At 50.1% G+C, this 26951-nt stretch overlaps 1 protein-coding gene and 1 long non-coding RNA gene across 2 annotated transcripts; both read right to left on the bottom strand.

The window, feature by feature from the left end:
- Window positions 1–971: 971 nt before the first annotated feature.
- DEFB1 (defensin beta 1) lies at window positions 972–11026 on the bottom strand. Its single transcript, XM_036081018.2, has 2 exons — window positions 10889–11026; window positions 972–1206 (listed from the first exon to the last, which is right to left on the bottom strand). The coding sequence occupies exons 1-2, from the start codon at window positions 10947–10949 to the stop codon at window positions 1058–1060; spliced, it is 210 nt and encodes a 69-aa protein (XP_035936911.1). The 5' UTR covers window positions 10950–11026; the 3' UTR covers window positions 972–1057.
- A 6847-nt stretch (window positions 11027–17873) lies between these two features.
- On the bottom strand, window positions 17874–26322 carry LOC118528567 (uncharacterized). The gene is made up of 3 exons (XR_004913727.2): window positions 26205–26322; window positions 20378–20441; window positions 17874–18504 (listed from the first exon to the last, which is right to left on the bottom strand). It is a non-coding gene; the product is annotated as an uncharacterized LOC118528567 (long non-coding RNA).
- Between the last annotated feature and the right edge of the window lie 629 nt (window positions 26323–26951).

Genomic DNA, 26951 nt, shown 5'->3' with positions numbered 1-26951 from the left:
GAATGCTCCCAGGGAGGACTGCCATATCTTGAAGAGGGAAGTTGACAGCATGCCTGAGGTTTCTTTTCAAAATAGAATGCTCCTGGATTATTTCTTCGGCTTTTCAGAGGGAAGGGAGAGGCCTGGATGCACTGGAAGTAGCCCTCTGTGATGTGTGTGTCACAGAGAAAGCCGGGTGGTTAACGTCCACAACACAAATCAGCCTCCCCTCCCTCTGCCTCTCCCCTCGCCCCCAAAAGACAGCGGTTAATGACGGAACCTGCCGCTGGGGGATAGGAGCAAAAGTTTTTAGTGTTTGCTTTTCATCTGTGCTTATAATGTATGGACGTGGAACATGAAATTGTCGTTGCCAAACTGCAGATGGCAGAACCGCATGTGTCATCAGGAGTTGTAAAAAATTTATCGGAAAAAAGGGCAAGCAACCCGCTCTCCCTCCCCAACAGGTGTCTGCGGGCCGAGGAGTGACTTGAGAAGGACAGAGGCTTCCGTCACTGATGCGGGGCGAGGCTGTGTGATCGCGGAGCGGGAAGCTGGACACGAGGCCTGGAGAAGGGAAGTTACGGGAGGTGTTTTGTGGCCCTAAGGGAGGTTCTCGGATGCTAAGGTGAACCCACCCACTGCCCCAGGCCCAGGAAGGAGAAAGGGCTGCTCTGGGCTCTGCAGATGGGCTGTTTCACGGAACAGGCTGCTAAGACCACTGAGTTTGGGGTGAGCTGCGCCTGGACCAGGCAAGGATTCCTCGGCCTCGTCCCCTCCTCATGTGTGTGTCCTTGGTCTCATGGGCACCCTCGGCATCGCCCACACTTGGCATGGTAATGACACGCAGTGGAGGTGACACTGCGCAAGCCTGGTCAGCATCGCCCAACGCCGTGCGGGACGGGCCCTGTGGCCTGGCCCATCTCTGCTCCTAACCCCCAGACTCTCTCAGCCTCTTCCTAAAGGAGACAAGAGTCATTTTGGTCGGAAAGAGGTATGCTTAAAAAAAGTCTTCTTTTATTAAAACAGCGATTACAAATACTTCGTTGGACTTCCTTTCTCCATCACGCCCAGCTCAGAGTCAACGCATGCAGCACTTGGCCTTCCCACCGTAACAGGTGCCTTCCACCCTGGTGAAGAGCGGGCAAGGGGAGAAGTTACAGGTGCCTCCTTTCCTAGCACAGATGTAGTGGTCAGACCTCTGGCCGAGACCTGTCAGAAAGCCAGCGCCTGTAAGGAGGGAAAGAAGACACTTCAGACTCACGGCTTGCCGCCACAGTGATTTTAGAATATTTGGTAAAGCGACTCTTTGCAAAGCCCTGCAAAGAGTTTTCTCTTCCAAGACTTTGCACCATCCGAGGTCTGTGCCAGCTATGGCCAGAGGGAAGCCAATGATGAGCAGCAGTTTCCTGAGCAGTTTCCTGCTGCCCAGAGAGCTTTAAGGTGTGCGGGGATTTCAAGCTAGTCCCCAAGGAAGTTGCCCAGACACACACCCTGTGCGTTAGTAATGCCGAAGTGCATTCCTGACTCCGTGAGCGTCCTAAACTCCCCCCACTCCCGTGCCGCCTGGTTGTACCAACCCCTCCAACCGGAATCCCTGCTCCCCCATCTCTCCTATCACCATCTTCGCTGAAATCTGTGTTCCGTTCAGGGCAGGTTGAAAGTATGGCTACTCTATAACGCTTCCACTGTTTTGTCCACTTGGACTTCATTCTGCCTTCTTCCTAATATCCCAGAATCTCATAATCAGAAGGTTTCTAGACTAGTCTTCTGCTCTATCTGATAGCCGCCCTACGATATCCCCAGTAAGTGGGGGTCAAGCCACTGTTTTGCTTGCCTCCGTTGATAGGTCTTATGGCCTGAACGGTGTCCCCTCCACCAGAATGTGTATGTTGATGTCCTCACTAGCCAGGGCCTCACAGTATCACTGTATTTGGAGGTAGGGCTTTTCAAGAGGTGATTAAGGTTAGATGAGGTCATAAAAGTAGTCTCTAATCCAATAGGACTGGGATCCTTATAAGAGGAGGACATTTGGACCTATAAAGGGATGTGGGCACACAGGGGAAAGGCCACATGAGGACAGGAGAGTAGGCGGCTATCCGCGAGCCGAGGAGCGAGGCCTTGGGTGAAGCCTAACCCACTGACACGTTGACCTTGAACTTCATTAATCCCCTCTAGAAGTGGGAGAGGATTAATGTCTGTTGTTGAAGGAGACCCCCCCCCCCGTGCTCTTTTGTTATGGCCCCGTCCAGCTGATTCACACAGCAGGCCGTCACCAGCTGTGATGGAGGGGACGGTCCCTTCTAATGTCATACGTCTCTGCATATCGGAAAGATGGTTCTCATACCCATTGAAATTGTCCTCCTATTTAATCCGTATCCCTGTTACAGCTGCCTCATCTGACCTAGAACTGTGGGTGTCTGGTGACTGGATATTTGGCAATGTTTGGGGACATCGTGGGTTGTCACCACTCTGGGGTATGTGGGGCGGATGTTATAGGTATTTAGTGGGTGGGGGCCTGAGGTGCTGTCAGGGACCAGCGATGCACAGAACAGCCCTCTGACAGAGAATTATCTGGCCCCAAATGTCAGTAGCCCCAAGGCTGAGAAATTGTGGTGTAGACCAGTGGTTCTCCATGCTGCATACACATTCAGTCAGTTGGGGTAATCTTACAAATATACACTTAATTGTTCTGGGGTGGAGTTTAGGTTCTGGCGTTTGAAAAAAACTCCTTAGATGCGTCTAATGTTCAGGAAAGAATCTAGAATCGCCGGACCACTGGTTTTCAAATTTTAGTCAGAACTAACAGTACAGAATTCCCTTGTCAAGGCTGGGAGCAGACAAGAAGGAAAGCAAGGACAGCACCTTCTACTAATATAAAAAATTAAAATTATTAGGAATTTAAAAACTTGAATAGTTCATGGAAATAGAAAAATTGGAAATATTTTTCTATTCATATATTAATATAGGAAAAATAGAACACTCACCTGAACAAACGTAAAAATTTAGTTGAGATAAAAAAATTCTTAGAAAAATACAATTCACTAAAATAAACAAATAAGAAATAGAAAATGTAAATAGTCCCATAAATATCAAAGAAATCGAGTCCATAAATGAGACTCTAGGCCAAGATGGCTTCATTAGTAAATCCTACCAAGCAACAAATAAGAAATAGTGTCTACGCAGCACTGTTTTTTAGAATAACAAGATAGAATATTCCCTAGTTCATGGTGTGATGCCAGCTTGGTCTTAATACCACCATCTAAAAAGATCAGCAATGCAAGGAAAGAAAAGGAAACCTCCCTGATCTGCAGAGAGGCAAAGATCTTATATAAAATGTCAGCAAACAGAATAAAACCAAGTTTAGTTTGTTTCACAAATTCAAGCTTTCATTTAACATTTGAAGACCAGTCAATGCCTATTAACAGTTAAAGGAGAAAAATCATATGGTCGTCCCAACAGGTGCAGAAAAATATTGGAAAAATTCAACACTGATTTGGGGCGCCTGGGTGGCTCAGTTGGTTAAGCGACTGCCTTCGGCTCAGGTCATGATCCTGGAGTCCCAGGATCGAGTCCCGCATCGGGATCCCTGTTCAGCAGGGAGTCTGCTTCTCCCTCTGACCCTCCCCCTCTCATGTGCTCTCTCTCATTCTCTCTCTCAAATAAATAAATAAAAAATCTTTAAAAAAAAAAAATTCAACACTGATTAATGATAAAAACTTTTAACAAATAATAAACTGGAGAGAACTTCCTTGATCTCATAAAGAAAATCTACAGAAGCCTATAACCAACAGTACACTCAATGCTCAAACATTGAAAACTTTTCGTTTGAGATTGCCAACAAGACCAGCATAATGGCTATCAGCAATTGCATTGAACGTTCTACTTGAGGTTACCAGCCAGGGGAGGAACAGAAGGGGAAAAAAAAAAAAAAAATATATATATATATATATATATAAGGGTTGAAAAGAAAGAAATAAAATTGTCACTATTTGTAGACACTCCAGAAGGAATTAATTAAAAATTTTAACTATGTTGCTGTATATAAGATCAATATAAAAAAATCAATTTTACTTCTGTGTATTAGCAACCAACACATAAAATGAAATTAAAATAAATCACCATATTGAAATATCAAATGCCTAGTTATAAATCTAAGAAAATACAATACTCCTGTATATAAGAAATACAGTATTCTTTGATAAGTTAAATAAGAACAAAATAAGTGGGAATGCTGTTTTAAGCACTGGAAGATTAATTATTTTTCAAATGTTAATTTCCCCCAAATTAATCTGCAGATTTAACTCCATACCATGAAAATATCAAGAGATTCTTGCAGTAAAACTTGACAAGCTTATTCTAAAATTTATATAGGAATTCAAAGGACCAAGAATAGCCAAGACATTCTTGGAGAAGAAGGTAGCAGGACTTGCTTTACTGGATTTTGAGACTAATTATATATCCACTGTAATTAGACTGTTTGGTAAAGATGCAAGGACAAACCTACAAATGGAACAGAATAAAGAGTGCAGAAAGGGGCCCATACACGTATGGAGAACTGAGGCAGACCAGCTGCTTAGGAAAACAGTTGTGGTGGGGGGGGAGGGGATGCGCTCCTTAGAGCTGTTTCTGGGACAATTGGATATTCATGTTGAAAAAAAAAAAAACAACAACTTTACCCTTAACTCACACATTAAAAACCATTGCCAGGTGGACTGTAAGTCTAAATGAAAAAAGAGAAATAATGAGTCATCAGAGGACAATGTTGTAGACTTTCTTCATATTTTGGCGGTAAAGAAAGATTTCTTAAGATACAAAAGGGATTACCCATAAAGGAAAAGATATGACACATTTAGCCACATTATAATCATGATACAAACTTCAGTGTAAGGAAAGTTTCCATTAGGAGAGAGAAAAGTTACAGCACAAGGTAGGAGAAGAGATTTGTAATGTTACAAAGGGCTTGCATGCAGAGTATAAAAAGGACTACTACAAATCATTAAGAAAAAACGGATAATCTGATAGAAAATATAGACACATATTTTCACATATCACAAAAGATATCCAAATGGCTAGTAACTGTATACAAAAGTGCTCAACTGAGTGTTTATCAGGAAAATGCAAATTAAAATTCCAACGAGATACCACTATACTCACCAGACACCTAAAATTTAAAAAATGATTGACAATAACAAGAATTGGTGTGGATACGGAGCAATGGGAACTCTCATTCACTGGAGAGCGGTGTGGCGTTATCTACCAAAATTATAAATTTTTTGTGCTATTATCTATCAATCAATCAAAATTGAACATGCATATCCTAGGACCCACAATGCCCCCTACCTCATGGTACCTAGCAAACTGAAAGGCATGCACGAGCCAAGCTATATTATTCAGCATGAGTGTTAACATGGTAAAAGTCCAAGAAATATAGGAAGTCATTACCATAAAATCAAGCGGTGATTACCTCTGGGGGAAGGAGCAAGGGTGGGTGACTGAGAAGCCTGGAGGGATATTTCTTAGGGGCCGGCCAAGTCCTGCTTCTTGACTTAAACCCTGGTCACAGTCTACTTGTTTTGTAATTCATTAAGTTGTACATTCCTGGTTTACAACACTTCCCGGAACTTGGTGCTCATTCCTGTCGGTGCTCACGAAGCTGGCCTGAGATACATGATCCCGCACATCCCGTGGCGGCCGCCAGAGCGCCACAAACCAGAGGAATGTGGAAAAGAGAAAACTCGCTTCTAGGTAAGAACGAGGGGGTGAGAAAGAGCGGAGGCAGGCCTGTTGGGAAAGCAGTTTTGTGCCAGTTTCTATGCTTGCGGCGAAAATAGGGACTCTTGCACGTGTACATTTATTGAGCCAGTTACAGCCGGATTGTCCAAAATCCCACCTCAATGCAGGGGCAACACCAACTGTTGCTCTACTCAGGGGCGATAACCGGTGTTGGTTGAAAGAAGGACGGTTGGATTCAGTGGCGGGAAACTCAGTAAGAAATGGGTGCAGAGCACGGTAGACAGGGAGCAGGGGGTGGGGGGGATCCCGGGAATGGAAGTGTGGTGAGCAGGTTGCTAACAGAGCTCGTTCTCTGTCCTTCTGCTCAGAAGTGTGGGCACCAAGGTCCCCTTTGTGTCATCCGATCAGAGCTACTAGTGAGGTTTTGGAACAGTGCTGGAAGGCAAAACTGGAGAGCTGTTGACTAAATTATAAATGTCTTGGGCTAAAAAACCACCAGGCTGAGGCGAGAGTGAATTGTGAAAATGATAAGGGTTTTTGGAAAAGCTATGAGGCCCCAACTCGCCCCCTGCCAGGATCCGCGCCCCCTTTCCTTACCAGGAACCTGCAGGAAAAGGGCAGGAGGCTCTCAGAAAGGGCAGGAGCTGGAACACCTGACCTGTGGGACCAAGCAGTCTGAGATGCGTGAGGAGCAAACAAACGCGCAGGTACACGGAGACAAAGAATGCAATCTGGGTTTTCCCACCTCTGGCCGCAGAGCCCCACACCTACTGAGGCGTATGGGGACGCGGTGCTGGGAAGTGGCGGGAGCCTGGTCCTAGGTGCAGAATCAGCTGATCGGAGCCCTCTGGGCCTCAGCAAGTCAGCTGAGGCTCTTTCCCTGCTCAGGACAAGGTGGTGGTTGGCAGTCATGCCGGGGGAAGGGCTGCCCGCCAGCAAGAGGCTTCCCTGCCGCTGGGGCATCGAAACACTTAGGAGTGATGCTGGTGCTCAGGCCATCGGCGGAGGCTAGAGAGGATCCAACTTCATCTCTGTGCATCTTCTTCTTCCTCTTTTTAAGATTTTATTTATTTATTTTAGAGAGGGGCAGAGAGAGAGAGAAGCAGACTCCCTGCTGAGTGCAAGCCCGACTCGGGGCTCGATCTCACGACCCTGAGTCATGACCTGAGCCGACATCAAGAGTTGGAAGCGTAACTGACCGAGCCACCCAGGGGCCCCTCTATGAATCTTCTTAAGCTATCTGGGGACAAAATCAAATACACAGGCCACTCCTGCAAAACAAGTAACGAAATTCCAAACTGAACTGGAATAAAACTAAAGACCGGAGGCCCCCTTCCACAGGCACGTAGCCCATGGGGTCCCTGCTCGCCAACTCCCGCCTTGAAAATCAGCAATGCCTCTTGGAAGTTCATGAGAGTTTTAATTCAGTTCTGCCTAGATTATTCTTAAGATCCACCCGTGTGCCTGGTGACACATCCAGAGGTCTTGGGGAAGCATGTGGAGAGAATGTGGGGTTTGGAACCAGAGCTGGAATCAAGTTCTTGTTATTTGTCGGCTGGGTATTTGAAAGTCAACTTTTCTGAGATTTACTACCAAAAAAAAAAAAAAAAAATCTGTAAAATGGGGATGGTAGTAGGTCCCTGCATGATAGAGATGCTGGGACATTTAGTGAGATGACATTCATAGAACCGCTTTGTTCAGCTGTAAAGCGCCACGTGTGGTATTTTGTGAGCACAGCTCAGTTTCCCGTGTGATGCTGACCAGGGGCCTCTGCGGAGCTTGGTTTGGCGGCCGCAGGGCCCTTGTGTCTGAGGCTGGGGGGGGGGGGCATGTTTTTCTCGACGGGACCCAGAGGCCATAGGAGACACATTCTTGGTGGTGGCTGCCAGAGGTCAGGCAGGTGAAAGGAATTTGGGCAAGCAGGTTGGGGTGGGGATCACAGAGTGAGACACTCAGGTGTGGACAAGGCAGGGCAGACTCTGAGGGTCACAGAATGTGCGAGCGAGGAGTCATTTTGCCCAAACCTTCATTTTAGAGGTGGGGAAATTGAGGCCCAGACGCCCAGGAGTGCCCATGGTGTCCCGGAAGGAAAGGAAGGAAGGGTATTGAGGAGTGGCCCATGCCTCTCTCAGTGGGTTTGGTTAGTTTTGCTCTAGGGAAGTGCTAACCACCTGGGAAAAGGCGTAGCTGAAACAGAACATCCTCCCCACGTCCCTGGGTCCACTTTGCTCTCCCCCAATCAGCCTCCACGCTGCCAATACAGTCTCTAAAAGAAGCCATTTCTGATTCTGTCCCTCTCCCAGTTTAAAAATCTTTGGGGCCCACACACACCCGGATGGTTTCCTGCTGCAGAAGACCCCACCCAGTGAGGCCCCAGAGCCTCCTGCCCCCATGACTCCTCTCTGCCTGGACACTCGGCAGCCCCGGCGTCGGAGCGGATGGCCTGGGTTCGAGTCCTCACTCTGCCTGTTAGCAGTCCTGTGAGTTCGGCCAAGTTATTTATCCACAAAATGAGGATAATGGTTCTTCCTTCCCCATACGGGCCTGGGGAGAGGGGGGACTAAGGTAAAAGTGAGAGCTTCAGGGTTTTATTTCCCTTCCTCTCTGGGCTTTCACACCCGATAGCCTTTCTGTCTGGTTTGTCTTTATTCCCACCTGCCCTTCTCCTTTCACTAGTTTCTAACTCAGGCCCACAAATGCGCATGTCCACAGCAGCCAGACAGATAGGGAAAGTCGGCGAAGTAGGCTGAGGCCGAGCGATAGGGAGCGGTGGGGTCTGCAGTGCAGGGGGGCAGTTGTTACAGCTCACAGCTGCTGGACCCAGAGTTCAGGCTTCATCTGCTCGTGTTCTTAAGAGAAGATACAAATCTGAATTTTAGGTGACACATCCTGAGTTTTTAATGTCAGGAAGGAAGTAAGAAAAAAAAAATTTTTTTAAATACCATGAACACCAAAATGACTTCCATCTTTCCTTCCCTTCTCAGCTCCCTTAGGAAAACCTTCCTGGCCCCTCGAGACCAGGGCAGCCCCCTTGCCACACGTTCCCTTAGCACCCTGTACTTAGTGGCATTTCACAACACAATGGTAATTAGATAATTAATTATAAAATTGGGTTTCTTGTCATGCTCTGCTTCTAGAACGTCAGGTCATGCTTTCACGGGCTGTGTTCTCTTCCCCTCCCCCAGGGCAATGCCTGCACACAGTAGGTGTTAACTAAATATTTGTGGACTCAGTGAGTGAGCAGCCCCAAACGATCCTGATTTCTAAACCCCTCGGCTGGGTTCTCATCCAGCTGATGCGGGGGGCCCGAGCTGCCTTGTCATTTGGACATCATTCTGTGTTCACAGAAATAAGATTTCTATAAGATAAAAGGGGCAGAAATAAGATTTGTATAAAGTAAAAGGCGGCCCCTTTTTTGATAGAGATAAAAACTGCTAAAAGAGAATGTCCAGTCATGGTTTCCGGCAGTGACCACACAACCACCATTCACCTCGGGGAATGTGGGCCTCAGTTTCCCCATGGGTGAGTAGACGAGCCCTAATGGCTCACTCAGAAAAGGGAGTGAACTGATCCCCTGTGAGGGCTCAGCCTGAATCACAGTGTGAGGCTGGGACCCAAGCAGCACCTTCTAGAAGCAGCACTCGGCTCCCGTCTTATCATAAACTTGGTCCCGTCCCCAGAGGGAGAATCAGTGTTGTGCAGACAGGATTTGCATGCTGTCTGCGTAGGGTAGCTTCTCCTGGGGGTGTCTGAGCGAGTCCTGTGTATACTAAGCGTTCCATCACGTTACTAATATTGCTTTGCGGAATGATTAGTACGTTTGGTTGTTCCCGCATAGCCTCGGAAACACTTTAATATTCTCTGCTTGGAATGAGATGCCTGTAGTCATCTGTCGAGGTGACTGACTGAACATAACTCTTCAAGTTAATATAGTGGCTCTCGAGCTTTTCTGAGCTTGAACTGAACTGCAGTCAGACATTTTACAGGGCCCCTCGGTGTGAATGCACACAGGCACGCGCGCAGCTGAAGTCAGAGTGGGATAAGACGCGTGTGCGCTCCCTGGGCGGCATGCACTCGTATCGTTGGTTCTTTGAAAAAACATGGTGGCGACTCACTAAACTGATTTCTCCACCCCTCGAATGGGTCCCAGCTGGAAACTTAAAACTCTGCATTAGAATACTTTCCTACCCAGTTTCCAGATGGGGGGACTGAGTCGTCCTTGGAGAAAATGTAGCAGATTTCTATGATGCAGAGAAGCACCGTCGGATCTTTTAGGGAACTTTGGAGCTTTCATGCTCTAAGTGCTCCCTGCCACGGCCCCCTCATTTTGCAGATGAGACAGCTGAGGCCCAGGATGTATGATTTGCTCGAGGCCACGATAGAACATGTCCCCGAGTTGGATCCACCTGCAGCGTCCCACCTCCTCTTACGCTGCTGTTCTGACCCAGGGGAGCTGCCCCCTTCCGGCCCGACAGAAAGCTCCCTGTGCCCTGGGGAGATTTCCCAGTCCGCAGAACACGAGAGGACTTCCCAGGGAAGACTGAAGACCACCTGTGCACCCCTGAGCACCCGAGCATGAAGTGAGTCAAAGGTGCAGGGTGAGCTGGCTTCGTGGGAGGGGCAGGTGCACCTGCTTACTGCGGGCCACCTGGGAGGCCCCACCCAGTGACCGGGGTGCGCTGGGGCTGGCAGCCTACACCTCTCACCCCTGGGTAGGAAGCTGGCCTCTCAATGCGAGGAGCCATGTTGCAGAGAGAGTACATGGTCCCCTTCCACGTAGGATGATTTCTAGATGTCCGGGACAAAGACGGAGACGGGGGATGCTGGAGCTGCCTGCGACGGGCCCCGATCCCTGCCAAGCACCGAGGGCATGGAGCCCCAAGCACAGTCGGGGAGGGAGACCTGGGTCTGTCACTCCTGCGGCTGGGCTGCCCTGCGGGCTGGGGAGAGTCAGCCTGGGGTGCTCCCAGCGGGCTCGTCCCTGGGGCTCGGGGGAAAGCCCCAGGCCCCCGGCTCAGCAGGCTTGCCCATCGCAGTCTGCCCACACCTGCCCCTCAGCCTCGGGGATGCTTCTCTGCCACTCCACCCCCAGGACCCAAGGGGCAGCTGTCCTCAGACTCAAACCCTGAATTCCTGGCCCAGGGCAAGGGTGCTAGAGTAGGGTCTCAAAGCTCACCTGGGGCCAGGTGGGAGAAGAGGAGGCACAGAATCAGCAGCAGGAAGGAGAGGACCCTCATGGCGCCTGGCAGGCTGGGCCGGGACGCCCGGTGAAGGCAGAGAGGCTCCTCGGAGGCCGAGCTGACAGAGGCTTCCAGAGGCGGGAGTGTCTCTGTATTTATAGGGCAGAGGTTGCACAACCGCAGAGGTGATCTGAAGGGTGGTGTCGCAATCCAGAGCGAAATTCTAATAAATAACCCCTCGTGCCATTTGCCCTGAGTAGTCTGCGAGTCATGTGCACACACTTTTCTCTGTCTAGCTGCGGCTAGATTCAGCTTTCCGCCTGGAAAACCTGGAGTTGGCTCCTCTGACCAGTTCTGTTTGGTTTTTGAGGCTGGGCAATGCGGAGGGGCTTCCTGAAGAAGGCAGCTCAGGCCGGCAGGCCCGCCGTGGGGGGGCTCAGAGAGCCCCAGGAGGTGGCCTTGGGGGGGAACAAGGCCCAGACTCCTAGGTGCGCTTGGTGCTAGGTGGCTGTAGCCAGATATTTGGGACAGCGGCCCCCCTGGGTGGGCACTGACATTCCAGCCTCCAGCCCCTGGGGTCCAGTCTGCCTCTGGTTTCTGTCCAGCTCCCGCTGAATCGCTTTTCCTTCACCTCTGGTGGAGTTTGTCCTTTATTTCTGGCACCTGAGGGTTCAAGCTCCATTCTTCCACCCTTGGCCCTGCATTAACACTGGCTCTCGATGTTTCCAGTCCTCCTACGTGTTTATGGTGGTGTTGGGCTGTGGGCTGCCTCGCTGTGTGGCCGAAAGCGCCCAGGGGCAGCGTCCCAAGTAGCCCGCTGAGGAGGCACCAACACCAGAGGCCTCCGAGCAGGGAGAGGGCTTTGGGAGCTGGAGGAAGCTGCACAGCACCCGGCCCTGGCTCGCGCTAAGAAGCATCAAGGAAATCGAGCTGTGCCTCTCTTTGAAGGGGATGGGCCGTCACAGATGGCAAAACGAGGAGAGAGCCTGGCTCCTTGACTCTGTTTTGCTGGTGATTATGCGGGAGTGTGTGCAGGTTAAATGAGGGGGCGCCGCGGGCTGGGCCGGCAGAGGTGAAGGGATGTAGAACGTCTGTCTGTGTTTGCCGTGAGCCTCGAGCTTCCTGTCTCCCTTTCTGCAGAGCCATCTGGAAGCTCCAGGCCAAGTTCAAAGCTACCTCTCCTGGTGAGGCCCAGACCTTCTCGTACCTCTCCCACCTGTTCTCTGTTCAGAGCCAGTTGGATCCGGCACCTGCTGGCCGGGTCAGTCTTGGCTTCCGTTGCCCCATTTGTGAAATGGGGAGATGGGGACAGTGTTCCCAGGGGTCAAAGGCGCTGGTGTTTGTGGTGTTCACACAGGCCGGCAGAGGGACTGGTACCGAACTCACGTTGCCCCCAGGTGCAGGTGGAAAACAAACAGCTACATTTATGGACTGCTCCCAGGCACCAGGCTGATCCACAGGCTTTACGTGCATATTTAACTTGGATCATTCCTCACTAAGCATACACTTGTTTGCATTTCAATATTTATGACATAACAACTGTGTGCTGAGCACCGGAGGGGTGAAGTGCATGCCCTGCCCTCTGGGGGCTCGAAGCTCCTATCGGTGAGTTGTGTTCATGTCCCCCCTGCCACCTCCTCTGAGAAGCCCTCCCTGACTTCCACTCCTCACCTCTGAGCTGCTCCACCACACCCTCCTTCCCCATCAGAGCGACTGTCCTGCGCTCTCCATGCTCGTCACTACCAACCACCCAAGTCAGTGAGGTCTGAGGGAGGGGCTATGTGGGAGCCCCATTCTCTCTCCTGCAGGAGGGTCTGGTACCAGGCACTGTTTGGAAGAAATGCATGAACAGAAGAGTGACGGAACTGTGTCCCCACCAAAACAAACTAAAGCCCTCGGGTTCACAGTCCCGGGCCACAACTGGAGGGCGGCCTCTACATCCATCCTATTGCTTTCTGGAGAATGATAATCATTACACATCTTATGATAGAAAAGCATGAGTCAGGTTCTCTTCAAGGAGAAACCTAAGATTTAAGGACATTCATGTGGGGGGGGGGAAGAGAAAAAAGAAGATGCGTGTGTGCGTGTGCGTGTGTGTGCACGCATGGGTGCGCATGCACATGTGCGCATGCACACTCACATATGTAAATGCAAAGAAAAAAGCCCAGAGCCTAAAAAGAAAAGCACCAAGTGTTAACAGTGTTTACGACGGGGAAGGGGGAGGGGGCTCGAAGGGGCAGGCCGTGAGTCAGTCCCCCCTGTATTCACTCTGCACATTTTTATTCTGTGTGATCATTCAGGTAACGGATGCTGCTTTCTGCTTTGCGGCTGTGTGTCCCAGAAGCAGTGGGCACAGTTTCCAGCCCTTTCCCTGGCGCTCTCATGTGCACCAGACCTTGACTGGTCTGCTGGGGTCACGTCCTTGGCCAGCTGGTCTCCAGGACACGTCCCAGAAGCCACATTGTTTGCCGCTTCCCCGAGGCAGGAGCTGTTTCTGTCAGCTGCTGGTCACACTCTGGGAGCACGAGACCTGCGTGCAGAGGTGGCGGAAGGCAGGTGGGGGGAGGGGGGCAGCGCTGGGGGCCCCTCCTGCCAGGATCCGATGAGATGCAGCCTTTCACTGTGGGGCTGAACCGATTCAGGCCCGCCACGGCGCTGCTCCGAGGCCTGGTCTCCACTGGGTTTGTGGGAGCTGCCCCCCAGTACGGGGATGAGGAGAACGAAGGGCGTGGCCTGACCGAGCACCTCCCCAGGCCAGGTCCCGGTGGGGACGTCCCCACCTGCGCATGCATCTAGTCTGCAGACCACGCGAGGCCACGGAGGGGCTTGACTCGGCCCCTGAGTTTGACTGGATGCTAATGCTGAGCCTACCCCCAAAGGCAGGGTCACCTGGGACAGGGCATTTAGCGACTCCTCTGTGAGGAAGAAGAAGCCGTCACACCAGCAGAGGCTCGAGTGGATTTCCTGTGTGGAAGATGAGAAAGAAACTGACAGATGGGGCGGGGAGAGCGTTCAACCAGTGCCATTTCTCACAGCTTCTCTTCTTCTTCACGTTATGAGCCCATTGCTGTCCTGGTTTCCCTAGATGATACACCTACGCTGGCAGAGAGTAGTGGTTCGAGCGGGCTCTGAACTTCATATAAGTGCAATCACACAGTATTTGTAAGTCTCCGAGTTTCTTTCATGCTCCTCCCGGTGTCCAATTTCCCTTCTTTTAAGGCTGAGTAAAGTTTCAGTGTACTTTGAAGAAATACAAGATCCGTGGTAACTCTACAGTTTAGGACAATCTCTCTCCTCTCCACGCACGCTCTGTCTCCCTGTACCTAGGATGGCAAACCTCCGAAGGAGGGCCCAGCCTGCACCCCAGCTGCCAGGAATCCTCCCAAGAGGGGCTAATACCTCTGATTTCTGCACCAGAACTGAAGGGTAGGCAGTGTCCCTCCCTAGAATGTAAACACACTTAATGAAGGTAACATTTATGCTTATGGCCAGTTTATTTCAGGCAGGCAGCCGCAAGCCTGCCCGTCCTGGCTCAGGCATGGGACTGAAGGCAGAGTCCGGTGTGACGCCAACTTTCCAGTTATGCCCAGAATTTCCATGTGCGGTCAGTTAGACTCATAGCATCATGACCTCATGACGGGAAGGGACTTGAGCGTTTCCTCTGCGGAGTTGCTGTGTTCCGTGGAACCAGGGGGGTTCTACTGAGTCCCAACGAGACCCGAGCTCTGGACCTTGCCCTGCTTCCGCCAGGACAGCCCAGATACATCTGCTCTCTGTGTCAGGCCTGTCAAAGGAGCTTTTGTCTGCAAAGGGTTTTTGGGAGTTAGAAACGAAGGGACCAAAGGAATCCAGCTCAACACAATCGGATGTTTCGCAGATACAGAAACTAAATTCAAAGTGAAGTGTGTCTTCAAAGCCCTAATGCTTCGGTGCAGTGGGGACCATTGGAGGTGTCTCTTCCGCATCTGTGTCGATCCTGGCCCCAGGATCTGGCCCCATTGGCCAGGCTAGGGGAGCAATGCTGTCCAGAAGGTCCGGCCAGCCTCTGTTCACCCTTGCATGTGGCCTTCCTTTCCAGAAGCTCCAAATCCGAGCATACCCGGGGCTTTCTGAGATCCTTAATTTATGGTGACTTGCATTTTGTTTCACACTAAGGCCAACCACACCTGCCCACTGCTGAATGCCTGCCGGGTTGATTTTTAGTGCTAACATTGCTGAAAACAGAGGCCATTGAAAGCAGAAACCCAAGGGGAGTGTATTTTGGTATGTGGAGTAAAAGGGTTGCTAGACCCTAAGGGAAGTAAAACCAGTTTTGTGTGTGGAACGATCATTCCCCAACAGAAATCCCCTAGACCAGTTCCCTGCTGTGATCAGCTCTTCCCATGGGTAATTTGTACACTGACTTTCCTTCTCGAAAATAGATGATGATGTCTGGAGTCGGGAACTGTTGGGGTCATCAGGATCTGGGAAAGCCTGAGCCGGAGCCAGAAGGAGGCAGGATGGTCTGGTGGGAAGCCCCTGGGGAAAGCGCTGGGAAGCCAGTCCTGAGTCAGAGCTTAGGCACGGCCATGTGTGACCTTGGACAGATTACAGGCTCCCTACCATTCTTAGTTTCCTCCCTAGAAAAGAACAGGGGGAATTTTATGGGGTTTTTTTGAGACCAGTTTCCAAACTGGACAGCCCATTGGAATCACCTGGAGCATCTTTACAAAACAGCCCCTGAATTAGAATTGCCAACAGTAATAGTCTAGAATCTGTCTTTTTAATACACTCCCCCAGTAAACACAAATCATTTGCTCTATGTTCTTACACATCTTAATGCATTTCTTCAATTCGTCAATGCACACACTTTCATTTTAGCATTTTGAAGTTGTGAATCTTATAGTTAATCATAATAATTTTAATATAAAAATTCTATAAAATTAAAAAGTATACTAAATAATAATGATAATAATTAATGTGGTCTCTCCCCTCCACTGAAAAAAAGTAGGTATAAAGAAATGTGAATCTGGGGCGCCTGGGTGGCTCAGTCCTGTTAAGTGTCTGCCTTCGGCTCAGGTCATGATCTCGGGGTCCTGGGATGGAGTCCTGAGTCAGCTCCCTGCTTGGCAGGGAGTCTGCTTCTCCCTCTCCTTCTGCCCCTCCCCTTGCTTGTGCACTTTCTCTCTCTCTCAAATAAATAAATAAAATCTTTTAAAAAAAAGAAATGTGAATCTTACATTTAGTGGTATTTTAAAATTAAGGAAACACCTAATCTCATTTTCATTTTTATGGCAACCTTATGAAGTAAGCCTTGAGGGGTGAATAATTCTCTTTTCACAGAAAAAGCAGGCTCAAGTAGGTGAGACAGGTTATTCTTTGATTGATTTATTTATTCAACCAATATTAATAATAAGCGTCTTCCCTAGGAGAGGTGTCAGGCTATGTTTGAGGGATGCAAAGATGAATAAGGACCTGGTTCCTGTCCTTGGGGAGCTCACAGGTTCATGGGGACGTGGTTATGGTCCACGTGGCTGGATTGAATCATGGCCCTAGAAGCCCCTCCTGGAGCTGCAGGAACAGAGGGCTTAGCTCTAATTGGGGGTTGGGAGTGGACCCCCCCCTCCTTCCCCCTGTTGCTTTACATTCCAACCCCACCCAGTCTGAGGGATTTACCGGAGGCAGCACTGGGCAGAGGGAAGGGTTTGACTCTGGAATCCCATCGGCACAACACTACTTTATTTACCCCACAAATGCGCATGGAAAGCTTTTTCGTCAATGCTGTGCTCGGTGTACACAAAGATGGACAAGACAGGTAGGAGTTCTCGATCAGGGTGTGGCATACAAATATTAAATAATTTTGCAAGTGTTACATCCTCTGGTTGAGGAACATGTGCCATAGCACTCATAAAGACAAGAGTCCCTGACCTCATCTGGGTGTGAGGTTAGTCCCTTCAGAGCTTGGGATCTGAGGTTGAGACTTAAAAGATGAGCAGAAGTGGGGGCGCCTGGGTGGCTCAGTCGGTTAAGCGCCTGCCTACGGCTCGGGTCGTGATCTCAGGGTCCTGGGATCGAGCCCCACGTCAGGCTCCCTGCTCAGCTGGAAGTCTGCTTCTCCCTCTCACTGTGTCTCTGTGCCCTCTCTCTCTCAGATAAATTTAAAAAAAAAAAAAAAAAAGATGAGCAGAAGTCCAGGCAAAAGGAGTGGTGCAGGGAGAGGTGGATTAAGAGCATTCAAGGCAGAGGAGACAGCCCTTACGGGCTTTGCATAGAAGGAACGGGCAGAAATGCAGCTGAAAGACAAAGGGGTGGGGGGGGAGGGGGAAGGGGGGAAGGGGGGAAGGGGGGAGAGCAGGCGGGATGGAGAGGCTCTGTCTCCTTGCCTCAGAGCACTGTTAGGAATTGTGGATCTTCTTCTGAAAACAGTAGGAAACTGTTGAAAAAATTTTTTTAAATTTTTTAAAAGAATGTATTTATTCATGAGAGAGAGAGAGAGAACACACAAGCAGGGGGAATGGTAGGCAGAGGGAGAAGGAGAAGCAGACTCCCTGCTGAGCAGGGAGCCCAACACGGGCCCTGAGATCATGACCTGAGCCTAAGGCAGACACTTAACTGACTGAGCCACCCAGGCTCCCCGAAAAAAATTCTTTATAAATATATATTGTGGTAAAATATACACAACATAAAGTTCACCCTTTTAACCATTTTTAAGTGTGCAGTGTGGTATTAAATACATGCACATTGTTGTACAACCATCACCGCTATCCATTTCCAGAACATTTCATCTACCCAAACTGAAGTGAAACAATAACACCCATCCTCCTTCCCCCCCAAGCCCGTGGCAAGCTCCATTCTACCTCCTGCTTCTATGAGTCTGACTATTCCAGGAGCCTCACGTAGAAGGAATCATGCAGTGCTGGTCCTGATGTGACCGGCTTACTTCACTTCATATAATGTTGTCGAGGTTCACACATGTTGTAGCGTGTGTCAGAACGTCCTTCCTTTTTAAGGCCGAATAATATTCCATTTTAAGTATATACCACATTTTATTTATCTATTCATCTGTGGATGGACACCTATTGAAAGGTTTTCAGACAGAAAGTAACATGGTTCCATATATGTTTGGCAAAGATCCACCTGGTTGCCCTGCGGAGGCTGATTTGGAAGCAGGTGGGAGTAGGTCTCCCAGTTAGGAGAAGGTTGCATGAATCCAACCTAAGAGGACTAGATGGTGGTGAGGATGGTAAGAAATGGAAGGTTTAAGAGCTACTTGTGAGGAGGAATCAAAATGTTTGTCTGGGTGTGGGAAGCCAGGGAAAGAGAGTCAGGTAAGTATTATCCCAGGTGGATGGGGCTGCCATTTGCAAGGACAAGATGCAGATGAAAAGTTGAGCCTTGGATCTGTGGAGTTTGAGAAGTATGGGGGCCATCCAAGCAGGGATTTCTCAATCTGGAGCTCAGGTGTAAGCTGGAGGCTCAGATGGGACAGCCATCAGCCCTTCAGTGATCATCGAGGCCAAAGGGGTGCATGTCATGCCCCAGAGCGAGGGTGCAGAGAGAAAGCAGGGAGGTCCAAGAAAAGATCCTTGAGCGACTTCCATGTTTACGGTCTAGTAGAGTTGGATCAGCAGACCTAAAATGACAAGAGAGAACATTCAGAGGGGACAAACCCAGAGGAGTGTGGTGTCATGAAAGCCAAGGGAAGAAGAAGGGCTTTCAGGAAGAAGGTGTTTAGTAAGGTGAAGACTGAAAGAGTGTCTGTTGATTCCAGCAACCTGGGAGTAACTAGTTATGTGAAGGCAACAGATACGGAGTGTGGGACGCACACCAGGCAAGGGGTGATGGAGAAATGGAGATAATGGGTTGTTACCAGCTCCGTGTCCTTGGTCAATTAGTTGTGCGTTCAGGCACAGTAGGTTGAAGGGCTAGGGCTGCCGCCAGAGTTGAGGCAAAGTCCTGTCAGCACAGGTGACTTCCTTGACCTTGCACCTGACTCCCTGCTCTCCCGGCAGGCCAACAACAATGGGGATCTTGAGGAGCTGTCACATATCCTCAACACTTGTCCTCTGGACTTTGGGGGATGGGAGACCGGAATGAACATGGAGGGCCAGCGTCTTCGGCTGCAGAAAAATGTCTCAGGTACTTTCGGTCACCGTCTGGGGTTTGATTTCTGGGAGACAGTGACGGGAGGGAGGAGACCGGGATCCGGTCTCAGGTCTGTGGGAGACTGGCCGTGCGACCTCGGCCAGCCACTGCTTCCAACCTCGGGAGTCCCTACTCTGTCAGATGGAGTCTTCTTCAGGGAGAGAATTCTGGAATGCATTTCCTCATTGCAGGTGTGTTTGTTTTTGCAAAGAAGTCCCTAACAGAGAAGGTTGCGGTGATCCCTTGGACAAAAAGATGTGTCTCCAAGCCAAGGACTCACATAGTTATTGTCCCATTAATTCCCCAAACAATGATACGGTCCAGGTACTGTTAATCCCACGGAGTAGACCCTGATGCATAGGTTTCAGAGGCTAATGACCTGCTCGAGTGGGAGAGAGCGTGTTTGTACCGGGCAGCAGTGAGTTAGGTTTGAGCGAGGAATCATGAATTTAAATCGTAATTGACTGCCTGCTCCCACTGCAAAAGGAGTCCATTGAGCAGGCCAATGCCTGAAAGAACCCCAAATACTCTTTCCTACCCGAAGAGAAAATCTGAAATCCTTAGTGGATGTTTGGAGACATCCATTCTTTGGATCTCAGCAACTTTCCCTGGATTATCTTTTCATTTCTCGCCTGTCCTCCCCACCGTGTCTCTGCTGTGACATCACTGCTCCCCTCCCCACCTGGCTTCTCCTGCAGGTCATACCTTTGCATTACTTCCTGGGCTGGGGAGACCCTTTCCTAGTGACGCTGGCTGAAATTCTGTGCATCCTTCAAGGCTCGTGAACCTTTCTTGACCTCCCAACAGCTGTAACATCTTCCTCCTTGTGGATCTTTGTTGAACTTCATACGTCTCTCATCAGGGTACTGCTATTTCTGTGCCTTGAATTAAAGTTGTTTGTCTATTTATCCTTCATATTAGAACAGTTAGCCTTTGAGTTTCAGGCAAACTAAGCACATGACAATAGTTGGCACATAATAAAAGCTCAGGGGCGGCTTGTTGGTTGGAAATGCCTCCATCCTTAACTGGTTTCAGGTTTGCTCCTGCATGCATCTACGCGGTCACTGATCTTTAGAGTCTGCGTGAGTCTCACGCTAGGTGTAGTGTTACCACAGAGAATAAGGTGGCGTGGGAAAAACATCCCATTAAGTAGCCACCTGTTTCTTCTGGAGGCCCCGTACCAGCCAGCGGTCATCCTGGCCCACTCCGTCTGCACGGTTCGGAAAGCTTCTAGTGCACGGCCAGACCCACACTGTTCAGTCATCACCTCAGCCCCATGAGATGAGTATGCTAGATCCATTATCCCCATGTTCCCATTTTCTAGATGAGGAAACAGGTCCAACCGCGTTAAGCTGACTTACCTGGGACTTCATAGTTTCTGGGTTGGATGGCTGCTGAGTATTCTGGTTTCTGGTCCAGTGATTCCTAAGGATAGGAAGAAACCGTCAAGACATATGCAGATCAGAACATGGCAAGCGGGGAAGAGGCACCCAGGAATAGTGGGGAGAGAAGAAAGAATCCAAGGATGAGAAGGAATGATCTTTGTGCAGGATACGTGGCTTCTGGAGTTCCTGCCAGGTGGGCAACGTGGAGGCAGAGTTCGGTCCCCGCCCGCGGAACTCGCCCTGCGGAGGCTGGCTTGCGGGCGGGCGAACCCCCTGAGCTGGGCACCTGGACCCACGGGAGGCAGGTCGTCTTGCACTCTGTCTCTGCACATCCTCTCCACCTCCCTCTGTGGACTTCAAAACTCCAACCTCCTTGCCAAGTGTTCAGAACCAAAGCAAGTTGTAGGTTTTAACCAAGTTGAAAGTGAAGTGTTGAGAATGGTAAGGGAACAGCTGCCGTTTTAGCAGGAGAAAGAGGGTGCATTACCCGCCCCAGACCCCAGCCCGCCCCCACATACAGCTGTTTCCCTGTTTGTGAAGCTGCAAAGGCCAGGCTCGTGCTGAGTGCTGAATGCTGAATGCTGGGTCCCTGCGCCTCAGGAACCCTCACCCTCATGCAGTGACAGCACCCTGGCTCCGAGCCTGGCTGTCCAATCACGGCAAACCCTATTGTCTCCACAAGCAGGTGCTGCTGGGCACTTACTGCCATTTTCCAGAAAACCAAGCTGAATTCCCCAACCAGGGCCCCACCAGAATCATACCGGGTCCCTTCCTATGCCTTGGGGTCTTGCTTATAGAGAGGTGAGTCTGGGCCGTTTGATTTCTAAGGTCCTTTACCTCCTCTGCATTTTGAGTCTGCACTCTGGAACGGATGACCTCCTTCCCAGAGACTTCATGCCTCACGGTAAGCTTCGCTCCTCCCGCCTCGCTTCCCAGACCAGCCCGCACAGCACAGCGTGGTGAGCCTGCAGACTCAGGAGGTCCAACTCCTGCTACCCTCCCAAAGGAACTGCGTGGCCTCGGGCAAGTTATGTTCCATGCCTCAGTTTCCCCATTTGTAAAATGGTGGCAGTAACAGTACCCACTGCCTCAGATTATTGTAAGAAATAAATGTTACGATAGAATTAGAACAGTGCCTGGCACTCAGTGCTGGTGGGTCTTACCGGTTTCATTCTTTGTGTAGGTGTCTGGCCTCCACACCTTCCATGAAGGTGGGGACCTCACCTGAATAGCGTTTGGACTCTTGTTACCCGTCCAGGGTGTGGTCTCCACTGGGGCCTCCTGAGTTGAGGTTGGCTGAATTCATTCTATTCCAGGCCATCGAGAGCCCCCATTTGGGGGCTAAAGGCACTGGGGGCTCAGAGGGTCGGAGCACTGGAGATGGAGTGGCTTTCAGAAAGTTGTCTGACCCCATTCTTGGTTTCGGATAATGGGTATTTATTCTCAGTGCACAAATATGCTTACACGTCAAATGCAGATACCATGTGCGGATTGTTTTCATTTGTGTGTGATTGTGGCATTTGCTAGTGGGAATATGTAGTTAAACAGAGCTGAGCCCCACCTATAAAAAGTTATTTTTTTTTAACCTTAAAGATTTGAGAGTAATACATGATGCTCTGCTTATAAAATAATCAGACAGAATTGCAGTGTACAGAATGTGTACCCATAAGATTTGTTCACGACCTGCCCCTCCAAGCCCCCCTCTCTTTCCTGGAGGTAAAAATACTGTTCACATTTGGGGATTTGCTTTTTAGGCTCTGGGGTTTTATTCTCTATACTTACATATGTGGTGTGTACCACATACGTAACGCATCGAGTTTCTTTTTCCTCTTTCCTCATGCAAACGTGCTCATGCTTCGTCTTATTCAGTGAGTTGTGTTTGTCACTGGACACACTTCATGGAGAGTTTCTGGTCGGTGGACCGCGGTGGCTGTCCAGTCGCTGTCCTCATTCAACAATTCAGATCTACATTTTGCACAGCCTTTCCCATGACCCCTCAAGCTCTCCTTCTGACCCCCGAGGAAGGAGCATCATGAGCTCCCCCAGTCGCTGCCCCGACCTCAGCCCCTGCCACAAGCCACGGCGGCCACAGCAGGGGCCGGTGTCCCTGGCTCTGGGACGGTTTTGCGAGCAACTAGAAAGTCGGGCGGGTCGCCATGCCTTGTAGAGCCCACGGCCACGTTCAGAGGGATTTCAAAGCCCTTTTCGTACCTGAGCTGCAGAAAGCCCACGGGTGGTCTGGAGGGACGGCCGGCTGCATGGGGAGCCGGGTTGCTGCCCCGCCCGGGAGAAGCGTAGGCTTCTTTCTTCCAGATGAAGGCGGACAGAGTCTGCTGAGAATTTTCTCCAGTCTGAGGGTGACAAGTTTCCTTGTCGCCCTCAGAGTTTGTGGTTCCAGAAAAAGCTGGACAGACTGGCTGAACCCCACTTCCCGCACCGTGCTCCTACCCCTGACCTCCCCTCCAACAGGGCCGGGCCCGTGCTCTGTGGCCAGACCACACCTGTGTGGGTGCCACCAGCTGAGGGAGCAGAGAGGAACATGTCCAAAGGTGGATCTTGGTCTCAGGTCTCGGGCTTGAACCCTTTGCTTTAAGACAGCGTCTCGTACCCTCAGCATGATGGACATTTTCGACGGGATAATTCTCTCTTGGGGCTGCCCTGTGCGTTGCAGGACATTGGGCAACATCCCCTGTTAGATGCCAGGAGCACCTTCCATTGTGACAGTCAAAAATGTCCCCAGAATTGTCAGATGTCTCCCAGCAGGCAGATCACCCCGGCTGAGAACCCCTGCTCTGAGGAGTAAAGTTACTATCCTGTCCCAGCTCTGTGCTATGACCGCTTCACCTGCCGTCCGAGCCGTGGCGTGCCCCGCGTCCAGGAGGCTGTAGGCATTGCGCCATCATGGAAACAGCTGCGTATGTTGTGGGCTTGACCTTATCGAGGGTGACTAGCAGAGGAGGGGACCACACGCAGATTTCTTTCTTTTTACTCACTGAGCAAATGCCGAGCCACTGCCAGGTGGGGCTGTGTCCTGGACGTTCCCGTCAGCCCCTGTCCCCGAGCAGCCCCGCCTGCAGGTGGCTGGCCCGGAAACAAGGTCTGCCCACCACGCAGTGAGGCAAGGGCTACGAGAGGTGAAGGGCACGTTCTTGCTCTTGTTCCCAAGTTATGAGCAACAACCGGGCTTCACAAACAAACTCGACGATGAGTTACGAACCCTGAAACGTTCTGTGCTGCTAGAAATTGGTGCAGCCTCTGTTAAGTGAGCTTTTCCACTTAAACAAATATGCCCTATGTTACTCGTAAGCAGCCGAACAATTTTTAGTTGTTGGAAATCATATTCTTCTAATTTTCTGGTGCGTTTTATTTTATTTTATTATTTTTCAAATATTTTATTTACTTATTTGACACAGAATGAGAGAGCACAAGCAGGGGGAGTGGCAGACAGAGGGAGAGGGAGAAGCAGGCTCCCCGCAGAGCAGGGAGCCCGATACGGGGCTCTATCCCAGGATCCCGGGATCATGACCTGAGCCGAAGGCAGACGCTTAATGACTGAGCCACTCAGGTGCACCCCCTCCCCGGTGCATTTTAATCAGTCTGAATATCATTGGTTCCTCATTAGTTGTCCCATTCATTCAAAGTATCCATGGGTCACCCTCTGTGTGTCTCAGACCCTCTTTGGCTGGCGCATCGGCGGCATGCTGCAGGGGCTGGGCTGTCTGTGGCCCCTTCAGGGGTGGCCTAAATCTGCCTTTGCCACTATGGGGAACTCCTGTGAGGTGTTAGTGACACAGAGGAAGACCGAGTTTTCTCAGGCTCCCCATGAGCGTGAGTGTGGCCTTCTTGCCCTCTACAGCTCGGGCTATGGCAGTGAGGGGCGTTTCTGGGGTCCTGGGCTGCAGCCTTATGGAAGACAGTCCACCAGCTCCTTCCTATGGGTATAAGCTCAAGCGAATTCCCTGCTGTCTTTCTGATCAGATGGATTCGAGGACAACCAGGGTCCCTTGTCTCTTAGAAGTTTTATTTTAGTGGATGAGATTAACCTCAGACATCAAACACCAACTACTGTGTGTGTGTGTGTGTGTGTGTGTGTGTGATGTGCAAGCAAGGATATCAATGTGTGATAAAAATTATGCAGCATGAGAAGATGAAGGAGGAGTTAGTTTAGAGGACTGGCCAGGGAAGGCGTCCCTGAGGAGGAAGCATTTTAGCTGAAACCTGGAGAGCTCTGTGAGGGCCGGGCAGAAGGGCTTGCTCGATTACTAGGCCCCAGTGTCTTACACACGCACACACACGTGCACCCCACACATGCACACGCGCGTGCACACAGGTCAGCCGGCTGGCATTTCCTCTCTCCCCCGGCTTGGCTCCGCCCTCCGCTCGCCACACCCACAGGCCCCAGTGCTCCACCCACGGGGTGCCGAGTGCAAAGCCTGGCTTCGGAGCTGGAAAGCAGGAGGGGACGGGGCCTGGAACAGGTGCCGTGCGGGAGCTTGTCCCCCAGGCTTCCGCCTTCCCCGTGTGAGTGACAAGGCTGTTGGTTGTGGCATCGCTGGCCATCTCTGTCCTTTCAGCCAGGCTCGAGGTGCCGCACAGCAAGAACCCCGGGCCAGAGCCTGAGTCACTGATTACTACATGTGTGGCCTGTGACCGGAGTGTATGAGACTTACCTGCCCTGCTCTTATTTTCCTTTACCGTAAAACAGTACCTGCTCTCCCTAAGAGCCGATGGCAAAAGAGATGGGAAAATGCTTTACTAAATGCACACTGGGGGCAATGCGCTCCATGGCCCGAGCCCAGGGCAGCTGTAACGGGGTGTGTGCATTTCACGTCTCCCTCTTGCAGGGAGTGTGAACTCAGCAAGGGAGCCTCTCTTCTGGTGGAAAAAGCAGGTGAGACACCTTGATAGAAAGTTTTCCAGACAGACACTGGCAGATGCACATGGGAGTGCCTAGAAGGCAGGGACCACACCCTATGTCCTTTCTTCTTTTTTATCTTTTAGGTATACAAGGTAGTGATTTAATATACATAGACATTGTGAAGTGATCACCACAATCAAGTTAATGAACTCATCTCCTTCACCTAACATAGATACCTTTTGTGTGTGTGGTGAGAACATTTAAGACCTACCCTCTTAGCAAATTTCAGCTCAGTCACCACACGGACGTTAGATCTCCAGAACTTATTCACCTTGTAACTGGGAGATTGTACCCTTTGGGCGTTTTTTACATGATCAGTGCCCAGTAAAGGACTGCATGTTCATGGCTGAAGGTAGGTAGGCGGCTTCGCTCTCAAACAAACAGGCTTCCTGATCCACAGCTGGATTGAGACATCCGTACAGCTGGACCCCACTCATTCCATGGCCCGTGCTCATCCCATTCATCCACCTTCCTGTGGGCACGGGGGTCTCCAAACACCTGCTTCTTCTCAGATCTCCATTTCCCATACCTGGCATACACCCTGCACATCTTTCCAGAATTTGCAAATGGCCAAATCCCAAAGGTACTGGGCTCTATGATAGGCTCTCCTAAGGGAGTGGTGGAGAGGGTGAAGCCCCCACCCACCACTAGAAGTTACTGTGAAGGGAGAGCCACGGGGAAGAGAAGAGGGGTATCAGGGGCCACTCGTGATCTGGATGCTGTGAATATATTTTTGCATTTAATTTCAGAACACACGGTCCAAACAGCACCAAGTAAAAACCAATTGAAACTCATGAGAGGTAGAAATAAAATTGTCAGGACTACTATTATTTAAATAATTCTGGTAGAATTTGAAATAATGTTTTCTAAATTCCCCTGGCATACCTGAGAAACATCTGCAGAGTACCAGTGATCCAGGGAATAGGAGTATCGTTTCAGAAACAGCTCTCTTGCCTCTTCCACCTTTAGCACAGAAAGGGCTTGCCAGCTGGCTTCAAACTTGCTCAATGCCTGAAAGGCTATGTCAAGGTCACGAGGTATGGACCTGAGAGTCTCCAGTCCTGGTGCTGTAATTCTGCTGTAAACACACCCTAGCACTTTGGTCAAGTCAATTGATTCATGATTGTTTACTAAAAACTCCTAGGTACCGGGTCCTAGATCAGTAAAATCGTTAGGAGGTTGGATATACATGCAGCTAATGGTAAAACAAGCTATACTGTTGAGTTCTTGCTTCTGCCTCTGGGAGAATATCTGGTTAGGTCAAGACGATTTCATTTATTTATTTAGTTAGTTACTTAGTTAGTTTCAGTGATTCATCAGTTGCATATAACACCCAGTGCTCATTATGTCACGTGCCCTCCTTAATGTCCATCACCCAGTTACCCCATCCCCCCAGCCACCTCCCCTCCAGCAACCATATTTGTTTCCTAGAGTTCAGTGTTGCTTATGGTTTGCCTCCCTCTCAATTTTCATCTCATTTTATTTTTCCTTCCCTTCCCCATGTTCATCTGTTTTGTTTCTTAAATTCCACATATGAGGGAAATCCTATAGTATTTGTCTTTTTCTGACTGACTTATTTCACTTAGCATAATACCCTCTAGGTCCACCCACATCATTGTAAATGGTCAAGAT

The sequence above is a fragment of the Halichoerus grypus genome, chromosome 3 (assembly GCF_964656455.1).
Source record: "Halichoerus grypus chromosome 3, mHalGry1.hap1.1, whole genome shotgun sequence".
Classification (NCBI taxonomy): domain Eukaryota; kingdom Metazoa; phylum Chordata; class Mammalia; order Carnivora; family Phocidae; genus Halichoerus; species Halichoerus grypus.
This window is presented reverse-complemented; position numbering and strand designations above follow the sequence as displayed.

Coding starts and splice junctions, on each gene's coding strand:
- DEFB1 (XM_036081018.2), bottom strand. CDS start 10,949: ATGAGGGTCCTCTCCTTCCTGCTGCTGATTCTGTGCCTCCTCTTCTCC. Junction 1,207..10,888: donor CTTCTCCCACCTGGCCCCAG/GTGAGCTTTGAG, acceptor CCCTCCTTACAG/GCGCTGGCTTTCTGACAGGT.